The 12,513-nt window shown below is 44.1% G+C and overlaps 1 protein-coding gene across 4 annotated transcripts; it reads right to left on the reverse strand.

The window, feature by feature from the left end:
* Positions 1-317: 317 nt before the first annotated feature.
* Positions 318-11,986, reverse strand: LOC132405802 (proteinase-activated receptor 3-like). Of its 4 annotated transcripts, none has more exons than XM_059990803.1 (2): positions 11,868-11,986; positions 318-4,071 (listed from the first exon to the last, which is right to left on the reverse strand). In XM_059990803.1, exon 2 carries the CDS (start codon positions 3,992-3,994, stop codon positions 2,996-2,998), a length of 999 nt encoding a protein of 332 aa, XP_059846786.1. In that variant the 5' UTR covers positions 3,995-4,071; positions 11,868-11,986; the 3' UTR covers positions 318-2,995. The 4 variants fall into 4 exon arrangements, with proteins under 4 accessions (XP_059846786.1, XP_059846783.1, XP_059846784.1 ...); XM_059990800.1 differs by lacking the exon at positions 11,868-11,986 and adding an exon at positions 8,118-8,740; XM_059990801.1 differs by lacking the exon at positions 11,868-11,986 and adding an exon at positions 8,045-8,227.
* Positions 11,987-12,513: the final 527 nt, after the last annotated feature.

Below are 12,513 nucleotides of genomic sequence, written 5' to 3' on the forward strand. Positions count from 1 at the left end.
TCATTGTAAACTGTCCTGTGATTAGGCTGGGGGTAATTGGGCTTGAGGGGTTGCTGGGGCAGTGATTCTCAAAGGGCTGGAATGATCCACTAAACAAATAAAGCTAGCAGTGCTGTTTGCTATCTGATCGCTCTGGAACGCTGTTGGCAATAGGATCTTGAACTGAATTTATAACTTACATCCTTCATCTTTCATCTTTACGCTACATCTCCATCTAAATGTGCAATTTATAGTAAATATATAAATTATATATTTATATAACAAATAGTATGTACAACAGGATAGTCAATATAACATAGAAATACAATTGTGTCAGCATGAGTTAAGATTATCTGGGAATCAAGCCTTTTTGGATCTAATACTGAATTCTACAACTTTGTGTAACTTGATTTCTCTGTCTATATCTATTAGCAATCTGTGTTATTAACTTAACTTGTTTTTGTTTTTCCTTTAATCCTTTCTTTTTCTTTCTAGTAGTGAAGGAAAAGCCACACATACCATGTCCTCTTGCACTGCATTTTGCAACACTTCCATTTTTTTGACTGTTACGGACTCTTGACACAGGCTCTTGACTTGAAACGTTGACATACGCCTTTTGTATTGATGCAATCATGAAGGAGGCAGGCCAGAGTCTGTACTTCATTCGGAGTTTGAGGAGTCTTGACGCTAGCGAATTTCTGCAGATGTATAGTGGAGAGTACTCTGACTGGCTGTGTCATTGTCTGATATGGAGGTGCCGATGCATTAGTGTAAGAGACTTCAGAGCATTGTAGACTCAGCCAGCTCCATCACCACTCAGAACATCTTCAAAAGGCATCCATCTTTAAGAACCTTCACCATCTGGGACATGTCCTCTTCCTATTATCATTTGGGAAGAGGTCCAGGAGCCTGAGGACTCACACTCCATGTTTTAGGAACAGCTTCTTCTCCTCTACCATCAGATTTCTGAAATGTTCATGAACCCATGAACATTTCCTCTATTGCACTATTCCTTTATTGTAACTAATAGTAATTTATTCTTCCTGCACCGCACCGCTGTCACAAAACAACATACTTCACAACTGGTGTCAGTGACAATAAACTTGATTCTGATTCAGACCCGTTGAGTCTCCCAGCATTTGTTCTAGGTTCTAGTATCTGCTGTCCCTTTGCCATCAGATACACAGTTCCTCCAGCAGATTGTTCAATGTTTCATTCTTTTGTCTATGTTTCTCCCTCTTTAACTGGTCCCATTCATTCATTGGCGAGATGTCCTCATTTAATTCCATGGTCTCTGGTCTTGGCCTATTCCCCCTCCTCATCTTCCCTGCATGTTTCTTTTGTGCTTTTCCTAGTTCTGTCAAAGTCCTTGACCTGAGTGTTAACTCTGTTTCTCTTCACACAGATGCAGCCTGACCCTGCTGAGTATTTCCACCATTTTCTGATTTTATTCCAGAGCTTGTCAAGTGTTTTGACTGAAAAAAAAGTACCCATAAAATTGTGCTACAGCTTGGTTGTGATCCACACAGACTACATAGGGATCACAGACTGGCCCACGGCGTAAGCTTGCCACCATACTCCCACAAATGGTACAAAGATGGATACAGCCCTGTCCATCACTGGTAAAGCCCTCCCCGCCACTGAGGACATCTACCTGGAGAACTGTGACAGGAAGACAGTGTTCATCGTCAAGGATCCCACTATCCAGGTCATGCTCTCTTCTTGCTGTGGCCATCGGGAAGAAGATCCAGGAGCCTTAAGACCCACACCACCAGGTTCAGGAATGGTTATTACCCTTCAACCATCAGGCTCCTGAACCACAGGGGATAACTTCACTCAACTTTAGCCACCTCAACACTAATCCCACAACCTATGGACTCACTTTAAATGACTCTTCATCTCATGCTTTCAATATTTATTGCTTGTTTATTTATTATTATTATCATCACCATCATTTTGTGATGGTTCTGTGATGGAACATTGGTTGTTTGTTCTTCTTGTATGTGTTTTTTCACTGAGTCTACTGTGTTTTTTTGCATTTACTGTGAATTCCTCCAAGAAAATTAATCTCAGGGTTGTAAATAGTGACATTTGAACTATGAAGTCTGAACTTTTGACCAAACTCACGTGTCCCCAAGCAACACAAACAAGATGCTGGAGGAACTTGGCAGGTCAGGCAGCATCTGTGGAAGTGAAGACCCTTCATTTCTCAAGACCTCTCTTTAGGCCCCAGGGGTCGACTGTTGATACTGCCTGACCTACTGAGTTCCTCTAGCATTTTGTGTGTGTTACTCTGGATTTCCAGCAACTGCAGGCTTTCTCCTGTTTATGGTTTGCAGTGTCCCCAGTGCCGTTTTATCAGCTCACTTTCTCCTTTCCCAAAGCTGAATTTTGGGTGCCTTTTTACACCCATCTACCTGGCCGATAACTTTCAGTCATCTTGCTGTCAGCAAGTGGATAGTGAGGGTCCTCCAGAATGTTTGGACATGATTCAGCAGCATAGAATATAGTCTGGCAGGGATATGAATTTTCCCAAAAGCGGTGTGTTAAAATGTTTTACCTTCACCAGAGCTGGACTCAGCCTAATCGTAAGTGGGGAAAGAGATCAACGTGCTGATTTCTTGTAATATTTTCCGCCAGTGATTTAACGAGGAAAGATTATTGTAGGAGGAACGGTTGTCCTTGTCTGTCGGCCAAATGAGAAGATAAAATGGCCAAATTAAAATGTAGTAAACGGAATTGGCATAGTTGTTATATTGTGCAATGTCTATTCCCCAATTATGTTACTAATCATAAAAACATGACATAATGTGTTGTGGGGTGGGAAGAGGATTTAAGAACGATATAGCCTAAAGTAAAGTGAAAAGACCTATGTGGTTAAATCTCATATACAACTGTACTTAGAGTCTTGTTGGATTGTTCTTTATTTCCAAAAGGGAAAGCAGCATGATTCATAACAACCACTGATCTTAATGTTGCCACACCTGATGCGAGTTGTCTAGTTCACTATGGCAGTTCAGCTGGTTTTGCTCTGGACCAATGGTGTGCTCACTCTGACTCCCGACGTGATCTTGGGCTGAGAAAGCTTCTTCCCAGACTTTTCCTTTATCTTTGGCTTTTTTTTGAAAAATAGGACTGACCGTTCCACTTTGCCCCGAAACTCAACAGAGAAGTAGTAAAAGATGAAGGGGTCGATGCAATTATTGAGAGTACTGAGCTCCAGGAAGATTATATAATATAAATAGAGGCCACTGGAGTGCATGAGATGATACTCTGAGTAATGAATGAGCAGGATGATCTTACTGGGAGTAAAACACACCACGTATATTATCAGTGTTAAAATTATGGCCCTTACAGCTTTAACATATTTGCGATCGTTGCTCATCAGTGTTTTGATGACAGATACATAACAAAATACTGTAACTAGACAAGGAATAAGAAATTCAACTACAACCAAGCACACAAAGTAATAGAAGAAATAACCAGAGTTCATGCTTTCTGGCAAAGCATCATGGCAGGCTTTGATGTTTAGGTCCTGGATTGGATAAACCTGCCTCTGGAGGAGAAAAGGTAGCACAGAGAAGGCAACAATGGTCCATAAGATCGAGCAGATGGCCACAGCGGACCTATTGTCCCTGAAGCGTCTGGAGTAGAATGGGTGGACCAGAGCAAAGTATCGGTCGACGCTGATGAAGGTGAGGAGCAGGATGGAGCAGTACATGTTCCCGTAGAAGAAGGCCGTCATCGTCCGGCACAGGGCTTCGCCGAAGATCCAGTTGTTGCCCTGGAAGTGATAGTGGATCTTGAACGGGAGCACCAGAATCAGGAGAAGGTCGGCTGTCGCCAGGTTCATCAGGAAGATGGTGGAAGGCACTCGTCGCACCTTGGTGGCCAGAACCAAAAGGGCCAGCCCATTGGCCGGGAGTCCAATGATCACGATGATGCTTGAGATAACTGGGATGACCACCGTGGTAATGGAACTAGTCAGATAATATCTTGCTGATTCATTCTGCATAGAGTGAATAATTTCAGAATTGTTAACTGAACCTTTGGTTGGTCTAGTAACATCTTCAGATTCGGATTCTGAAGAATCTGCAATTAACAAAAGAAGTAGATTTGTAATTTTAGCATTGTCTTCTTTTCATCCAAATAATAACATCAGTTAATAACTCATCAGGGGTGATTGATAAGTTTGTGGCCTAAGGTAGAAGGAGATGTTATTAACTTCAAACTTTCTGCATAATCACTCAAAGAGTTGAACTGCATGTGCACGTAACGAGAGCTGTACAACCCATCTCCTTGTACCTTAGGCCACGAACTTATCAATCACCCAGCTGTGTACACTTTCTGGACGTCCAAGATCATATGCTTCATGACCGCCGGACAAAGTATGTAAATGTAGGAAAATAAATGTGAAAAATAAATGTGCTAGTTTTTCTAAAATTGAATCCTTCTACCTTAGGGCACGAACATATCAATCATCCCTCATAACATCTGGTAATTGAAAGTGTGTTCGGTTAATTGTATACAAGACCGTTGTCTATACCTTTCACCCGCACACTCTGTTTAATGCCTGTGTGTGGCAAGTTCGAGATATGCCATTGCAGCTTTAATGCAATCCAGTAATGTCTCCACAATGTCTAACATTCATTATATACAAAATTGCTGCCAAATTCCTTAATGTTTGGATTACAATTGACAGTCTTTGGACTTTATTCAATAACCACCCTGTATCAAAAGATAACTATAGGAGAGGGAAACATCTAACATACCTTCCTATCCAGAAGTAATCTATGACTACAGAGTCGAACGTCTAGATCTCCCAACTCTCTGTAAATTGCAATGGAAAGCAATTCCTTGTTAGTTCCATCAATCCAATGTGCTCCTGCCCAGTTCCATCTCTTCTGAAGTGTGTTCAATGTGTCAACAGTCACCTATCCTGCCAATCTACATCTGACAACTGGCTTTTGTTGAGTAACCAACTACGATAAGACCATAAAACATAGGAGCAGAATTAGGCCATTCGACCCATTGAGTCTTCTCTGCCGTTCAATTGCGGCCAACGAAGATTTTGCTTCCTGAACACTTTTGGGTGTATTTTATAGATTTTAGGCCGCCGATCACGAAAATCACCTTAAAATATTCCTACGACATACCGTTTTGTAGATATAACCTATCTTGTGATTTCCCATCATATTTTAAGTCTACTAGTGTATGGCCCACAAAGCAAGCTGTTTTGGTCAGTCCAAGCATGCCTGGACATGCACTCAGTGTAGGCGCTATGCAAATGTTGTCTGGGTATGTTTAGTCAGGTCAGATGCTGGCAGACAGGCTATAAAAGCTGCTCACGTTTACAGATGCTGTTTGGACGCATGTTGATGCACATGTTCCTCAGGCAGTAACATAGTGAGTATACTGAACAATGGGATTATCGTCTTCAGGAAGATTTAATACAGCAACAAAGTCTCGTCAATGTCGCAACAGCTGCGATACGCTCTGTTACATCTGTTGCGAGTACACGCTTAAGGCTCAAAGACACACCATGACTGCACTTATTAAGAAAGCCCATGAGCTCTACTTCGGATGTAAAATTGGCGACCAAGACAAACCCTGGGCTCCTCACATTTGTTGTACAGTCAGCCTGAGAGCTCGGCTCAGAGCTGCTCAGAAGCCAATGCCATTTGCAGTTCCAATGATACGGCGAGAGCAGACGGAAAATGTGACGGACTGTTACTTCTGTCTGACCAATGTATCTGGCTTCCCTTCTAAAAATGAGAGATCTATTGAAGACCCCAGTCTGCCTTCAGCCATGAGACCAGTGCCACATGACGACAGTTTGCCATTACCGAAGCCACCAGAGGCATGGAGCCGAGATGAGGCAGATGAAGATGCCACAACGCATGAACCAGATGTGGAAAACGACACTGATCCAGATGTTGAACCCTTTATACCTGGTTATCCCCATCTGGTAACACAGCCAGAATTAAATGACCTGGTCAGGGACTTAGATTTGTCAAAAGCTAAAGCAGAACTACTTGGTTCAAGATTGCAAGGCTGGGGTTTGCTCTCAGCAGCTACACTGAGCTGCTTGACAACATGCTTAAAGCAGACAAAACCATGACATGCAACATGTCATTGAAAATTAATTTTCTGCATTCCCCTTTAGACTTCTTTCCCGCTGATCTTGATGTGGTCAGTGACGAACATGGCGTTACGCAATTAAACATGTTAAATTCAATAAAAGTTATTTTAATGTGTATCCAAATTCCTACACGATACAGCAAATCTGAAATTATTTTTGTGTTCAGCTTGACATTGTCTATCATAATCTCTAATTTTTTTTCAGGAAGCAAAACGTTTGAAAAAATTTGTTGTCCAGTGAATCCCTCACAAACCCATTCTCCTGTCTTCTCTCCATAAACTTTGACATCCTGACTGATCAAGAACCTATGAACCTTCGCCTTAAATATACTCGATGACTTGGGTTCCACAGCCTCCTGTGCAATGTCATCCACAGATTCACTATCCTCTATCTAAAGAAATTCCTCCTCGTCTCTGTTCTAAATGAATGTCCCTGTATCCTGAGGCTGTGCCCTCTGGTCCTAGACTCTTCTACTATAGGAAACATCCTCTCCACATCTATTCTATCTAGGCCTTTCAATATTTAATAGGTTTCAATGAGATGCCCCTACATTCTTCTAAACTCCAGCAAGGCAGGCTCAGAGTCATCAAACACTCCTTGTACATTCTTAAACACAAAATACTCTGCAGATGCTGGGGTCGAAGGAACACGTACAACTCGCTGGAGGAACTCAGCAGGTCGGGCAGCTATGTGGAAACGAGCAGTCAACATTTCAGTCCAGCGTGTTGTACGTGTCACTCCTCGTACATTGACCCTTTCATCCCTGGAATCACACTTGTGAACCTCCTCTGGATCCTCTCCAACGCCAGCACATCTTTTCTTAGGTAAGGGGCCCAAAGCTGCTCAAAGTATTCCAAGTGCAGTCTGAGCAATGCCTTAAAAAGCTTCAGCATTACATCCTTGCTTTTATATTCTAGCTTTCTCCAAACACTAGGGGTGTTTTTTTTTGAAAACTAGGGAAACAACAAAATATTCGGAATATTAGAAGATATGGAGTAGGAGCAGGAGTCCGCCATGTGGGCCTTTGAGCCTGTCCCACCATCCACTAGCCTGATCTTCAAACGACATCTACTTTTTTCTGCCTGTTCTGCATCACTACCTTATGGACTCAAAGTCTGTCCAAATTCCAAAGATTCAAGTTCCTCTGAGAAAACAAATCTCTCCCCATTTTTGCTGAAGAGACCTTTTATTCTGAATCTCTACCTCCAGGTTCACCTACAGGAGGAAATGTCATTCCTGCATCTACCTTGTCGAGGCCTTACAAGCATGTCCGTATCACCGCCTGTTATGCACATTAATCAATCAATCTTAAGGACCAATAATGACAGTCACTAGTGACCATATTGACAAGCGTGAGCATTAAACTACACACGAGTACTAAACACATATTAAACCACCTATGTCTACTCACCAGTCTCAATCCGGTTTCATGCTCCAGCACTGACTATGACCCCTTAGTTTCTTTCCTGCCATATTGGTTCAGTTTATAATGTTCCTAACCTATCTCATCATCTACTCATCCTGAAATTACAGTACCGTCACAGCACCGCTCTTGCAAACAGTTAGATATAACCTTTTAGATTTCCACACTAGAGGTCCTGCAGCATGCATTCTGTCTCAGCTCTTGTGATCACCCGCTAATTGATACCAGGCTGACTAGTTCGCTGGGTGAGTTCCAGCACCTTTTTGAAGAAGGGAATCGCTTTTGCAGTTGAACTTTCCACATACATCCTCACAATCTGAAAATCCAACCAGATCCCACCAACGTTTCAATGTTTGATCTAAGAACTGATGTATCAGGAAGAATAATTCAGACTTTGCACAAGATTCACCCTCTAAACTCAAAGTTTTAATTTTAGATACTTAAATGTGAGCTTCTCCCTAAGGAGGAAGGAAAAAAGAATTGCCTAGGATGGCTCTCACCTTGTAAACAGCAGAATTCAGTGGCTGAGAACAAAAGAGCAAGGACAAAAGACAAACGAAGAATTGATATAACCTCCATATGTGTCTGCCTGTAAACGATCCTCGCAGCTGGAACTCTCCTCCTCCTGTTTAATTGTGTGGCTGGAAACCTTCAGTGTGTAAGGATGTAAGTATCGCCCCACACTGAATTCGTCATTCAAGAGCCAATTCGTATAAACTACATGGAATAACATTACAATTGGAAATCACAGGAGGCGCCTTCACTCGCTGCTTGTACTATTCAGCAACTAGCTGAGCTACACAGGGTAGGAAAGGCCCATGTTCAGCCAGGGTTCCTGACCGTCCCGTGGCTCCTACAGAAAATCAGTGTTTGGGAAGTGAGAGACAATAGGGCTCCAGTGAGGTTTTTCCCTGCCTCAGTCTGTCTGATATCGGGAATGATGCATCGTCACCACCATCGCTGGGTCACAGCAGGAACTTCCACACCACAGCACAGGGTCAACTCTGATCGCACCCTTTGCCCACCAGCTTCACGGCAGGAAGAACTTCGAGGACAACAAGGACATATACGTAGAAAGGTGCTGGAAAAGGGTCAGCGATACCTTGAAGGATCCGGCCCACACTGCTTATGGACTGTTTGTCCCACTCCCCCCAAGGAAGAGGCTATGTAACATCCACAGCAGGACTACCAGACTCAAAGACAGTAAATTCCCCTAAGTGTCAGGCTGATCAACATCTCCACCCCACCACCAGTAACTTGTCATTTTCTGTCAGAGTCACCATATGTACAGACTCTCCTGCACCTAGCATCACCTTATGGACATACAATAAGTCCACGTACAGGTACATGAGCTAATCTAATCTATTAATATTTCTTGTGTTCTTTATACTTACTGTGTTTTTGTGTTGTATCCAATTCTGTATAAAAATCATTTCATTCTCCTTTACACCTTTATAATGAAGAATGACAATAAACAATCTTGAATCTTGAATTCTGAATCTTGGTTGAATACCTTTGAGGACATTCTTGCAGCCATCTAACATGGAACTGTGAGGAGGTTCAGGTTAACATGGAAGTACCGCGAACTGAAGTGAGTTTAATGTTTTAGAAGATAAGATAGCTCCGGAAAGCCGCAAGGTAGAACTATGACAGCTGGTCGTAGACTAATAGCTGTAAATATGCTTTAAAGCTGCTGTTGGAACCACGAATAACCAGAGTCACAAAGATCTAAGCTGCCAATGGCCTGGCTGGCATCAATGTCAGACTACAACATGCCTCATTCCTTTATCTTGGCTGTCACAGTGTCTTCCACCAGGTACAACTCACTCCAGCCACAAATCTGGTCTCCTTAGAGAGCGACGGGAGAATTTATAATGGGAATTTACAATAGAGAACAAGGAAATGGCAATGAATTTAAGCCCTTGCAGAAGAAGGGACACAACTCCAGCCTACAGGGGAATCAAGGGTCCGGTGAGAATGAGAAGCTGAATAAAAATAGTATAAGAGAAGTTGGTAAGCTTGAAAGATTAAAAATCCCAAAGGAAGCAGGGATGAGAGAAGTGGAAAGCCAAGAGGCTGTCTAGAAGTCTGAAAGCAGTCTTCACCCTTAGTTCCAGTGCCTTGGGTCTCACTAGGGACAGATCCATACCTAGCTCCTCTTCGTCAATAAAGGCAGGAATTTCCCCTTGGCATCACCTCTCAGTGACTGTCACGTAACCGAATTGTGTGGCCTCCGTCGGTCGTGGTTGACCATGGGTACTGCGCCTCGGGTAGTCACTGGGAGTGGCTTCTCCAGGGCGCAAGCCAGGGCAGAGTTGATGTGGAGATCCGTCTGTCGCCCATGCTGATGACGGGTCCAAAGGAACGCTGAGAGTCGATATAGTTTGGTGCCAGCAGCGTCGCAGGAGTTGCCGTGCCAGTGCCGCCCATGCAGTGGCCCCCCCCCCATGCTGATGACGGGTCCAAAGGAACGCTGAGAGTCGATATAGTTTGGTGCCAGCAGCGTCGCAGGAGTTGCCGTGCCAGTGCCGCCCATGCAGTGGCCCCCCCCCCCATGCTGATGACGGGTCCAAAGGAACGCTGAGAGTCGATATAGTTTGGCGCCAGCAGCGTCGCAGGAGTTGCCGTGCCAGTGCTGCCTTCAGAACTCTGACTCCGGATTTTTCCTTGGGGTTTACTCCCAAAGCCTTTCCCGTGAGCGGGTACCGCCGCAAGGCAGCGGAGGTTTGAAATCAGAGTTTTCCCTCTCCTAGGTGAGCTTCCATCCGTGGTTAACGAGCCCCATCTGCCCGGAGCAACTGGTTTTAAGGCTCCAGTGTACCTCCTTTGCCCCTTCTCCTGTCAGTGAGAACAGCTCCACCAGGTATAAGAACTGTGCCACACGTGAAGGCCAGGAGTGGGACTTGGTTGTCAGAGGCTGTTTGAGATGCACGCCATGAAGAGCATTTGTTTAGTAGTGGGAGCTCGTCCCCACTACCGCCCTTCGGCTACGACTACCCTTGGTTTCAGGCATATTGCGAGGCTCTACAGCTACATAATAACAGGAGGAGTTGTACTCTGCGCAGGTAAAGGTGCTGGCCTGTCATACTCAGTGATGAGTTTCTGCCTCACTAGATTTTACCATCTGCTGACCAACTCACTTTCTCTCTGTAACTAATACAAATCAATTTCTGAATTTAAAGTAAAGTGGACTGTGGCAATAGATTAGATTAGATTAGCTTTATTTGTCACAGGAACATCAAGACATAAGGTGAAATGCATTGTTTGCGTGGATGACCAACACATTTCAGGGATTGTAGCCGGTAGGTGTTAACACACTTCCGACACCAATAGAGCGTGTCCCATGACTTATTAACCCTAACCCATCCGTCATTGGACTGTGGGAGGAAACCAGAGCACCCGGCGGAAACCCACACAGTCCCGTGGAAAACATACAAACTCCTTACAGATAGCGGCAGAATTGAACCCTGGCCGTTGCCGTAACAGTGTGAGGCTAACTGCATTCACAGTGCCTTCAGCATTGCCAAAGAGCCCTCCCATCCTTTCCACTATCTCCCTGACCCCCTGCCATCAGACAGAAGGAACCGGAACTGTCAGGCTGGCTAATGGCTTCTTACCCCAGGCTCTTAGCACCCCGCTGTCACCCAGCACTCATGTACACCCTGTTCCGAATGCACTGCCGTCCTAGCCCCTGCTCTGCTCCCCAATTCACCATCAAACCCTCCTCCTGCACTCGTCACTTTTCATCTTCTATTGCCATTGCTTGACGTATTCACACCCACCGCTTACTGTAACAGTGAGAGTACCAGTACACTTCCATATGTCAACACGCACTTCACACGCTATATCAGCCTGTCAGTCTTCAGGGCATGCCACTCATAAATTGTGATTAATTACTGGACCAGTGAAAAAATTCACCCAAAACCACTACTTAAAAGATGTCGTGGCATTGTACAAATGGACGATTAACAAAAAAAAAATCAGACATCTTTAAGGAGCCTTTCACAGTATTTCAACGTCATCCAATTTCCTCCAGCTTATTATTAGGACAAAAGGTACATGATATTGTGTTCCCACTGAAGACTTCAGTCCTTAGCCATCATCTCCATGTTCCCCTTGCCACTAAACAGGGAAGTATCATCGTCACCCTCATTTAGCCTGGCAGTATGTGGGTCCAGACCTACCAATGTGGCCAACCCTCAACTTTCACTTCAGGTCAGTGCAACTCTGCTGGCTGAACTACCGGAAGGAGTTCGAAGGAAATGAAACACTGAACAGTTATCGCCACTCAACCATCAGACTTCTGAACCAGCGCCCACTCACCTGAATACTGAACTGATTCCAACTGATTCTACAAATCATGTTTTCAATGTTGTTTATTATTTTTGTTTGTATTTGCGCAATTTGTCTCCTTTTGCCCGTTGGTTGCTAGTCAGTCTCTGTGTGTAGCTTTCCATCGGTTCTATTATATTTCTTTGTTCTGCTGTGAGTGCCTGCAAGGAAATGGACCTCAGGACAGTAACTGATGACGTGTACATACTATGATAATAGGTTTGCTTTGAACTTTGTCCAGTGAAGTTACTCTTACAGTCCTTGGGCTCGATACCCATGCCAAGCAAGGTACCTACCAGATCTAGTCCCTTTCACCTATGCCTATTCCACTAAACCTTTCCAATCCGTGCCCCTGTCTAAAACTCTTTTACAAGTTGTAATCGTACTCGTTTCTACTACCTCCTCTAGCAGCTGATTCCATCCACCATCCTCTTTGTGAAAACGTGCCTCTTCTCCCACCTTTAACCAATGCCCTGTAGTTTCAGATTCCCAACCCTGGGGAAAGGACTGTGACCATTCACCTTATCTATGCCCCCTATGATTTTATAAACATCTGTAGTTCCCCCCTCTAACACTGCTGGGGAAATAGCCCCAGACAGTCCAGTCTCTCCTCCAGTCCCAGTAACATTCTTGAGAG

Source organism: Hypanus sabinus, chromosome 16, assembly GCF_030144855.1.
Source record: "Hypanus sabinus isolate sHypSab1 chromosome 16, sHypSab1.hap1, whole genome shotgun sequence".
Taxonomy (NCBI): domain Eukaryota; kingdom Metazoa; phylum Chordata; class Chondrichthyes; order Myliobatiformes; family Dasyatidae; genus Hypanus; species Hypanus sabinus.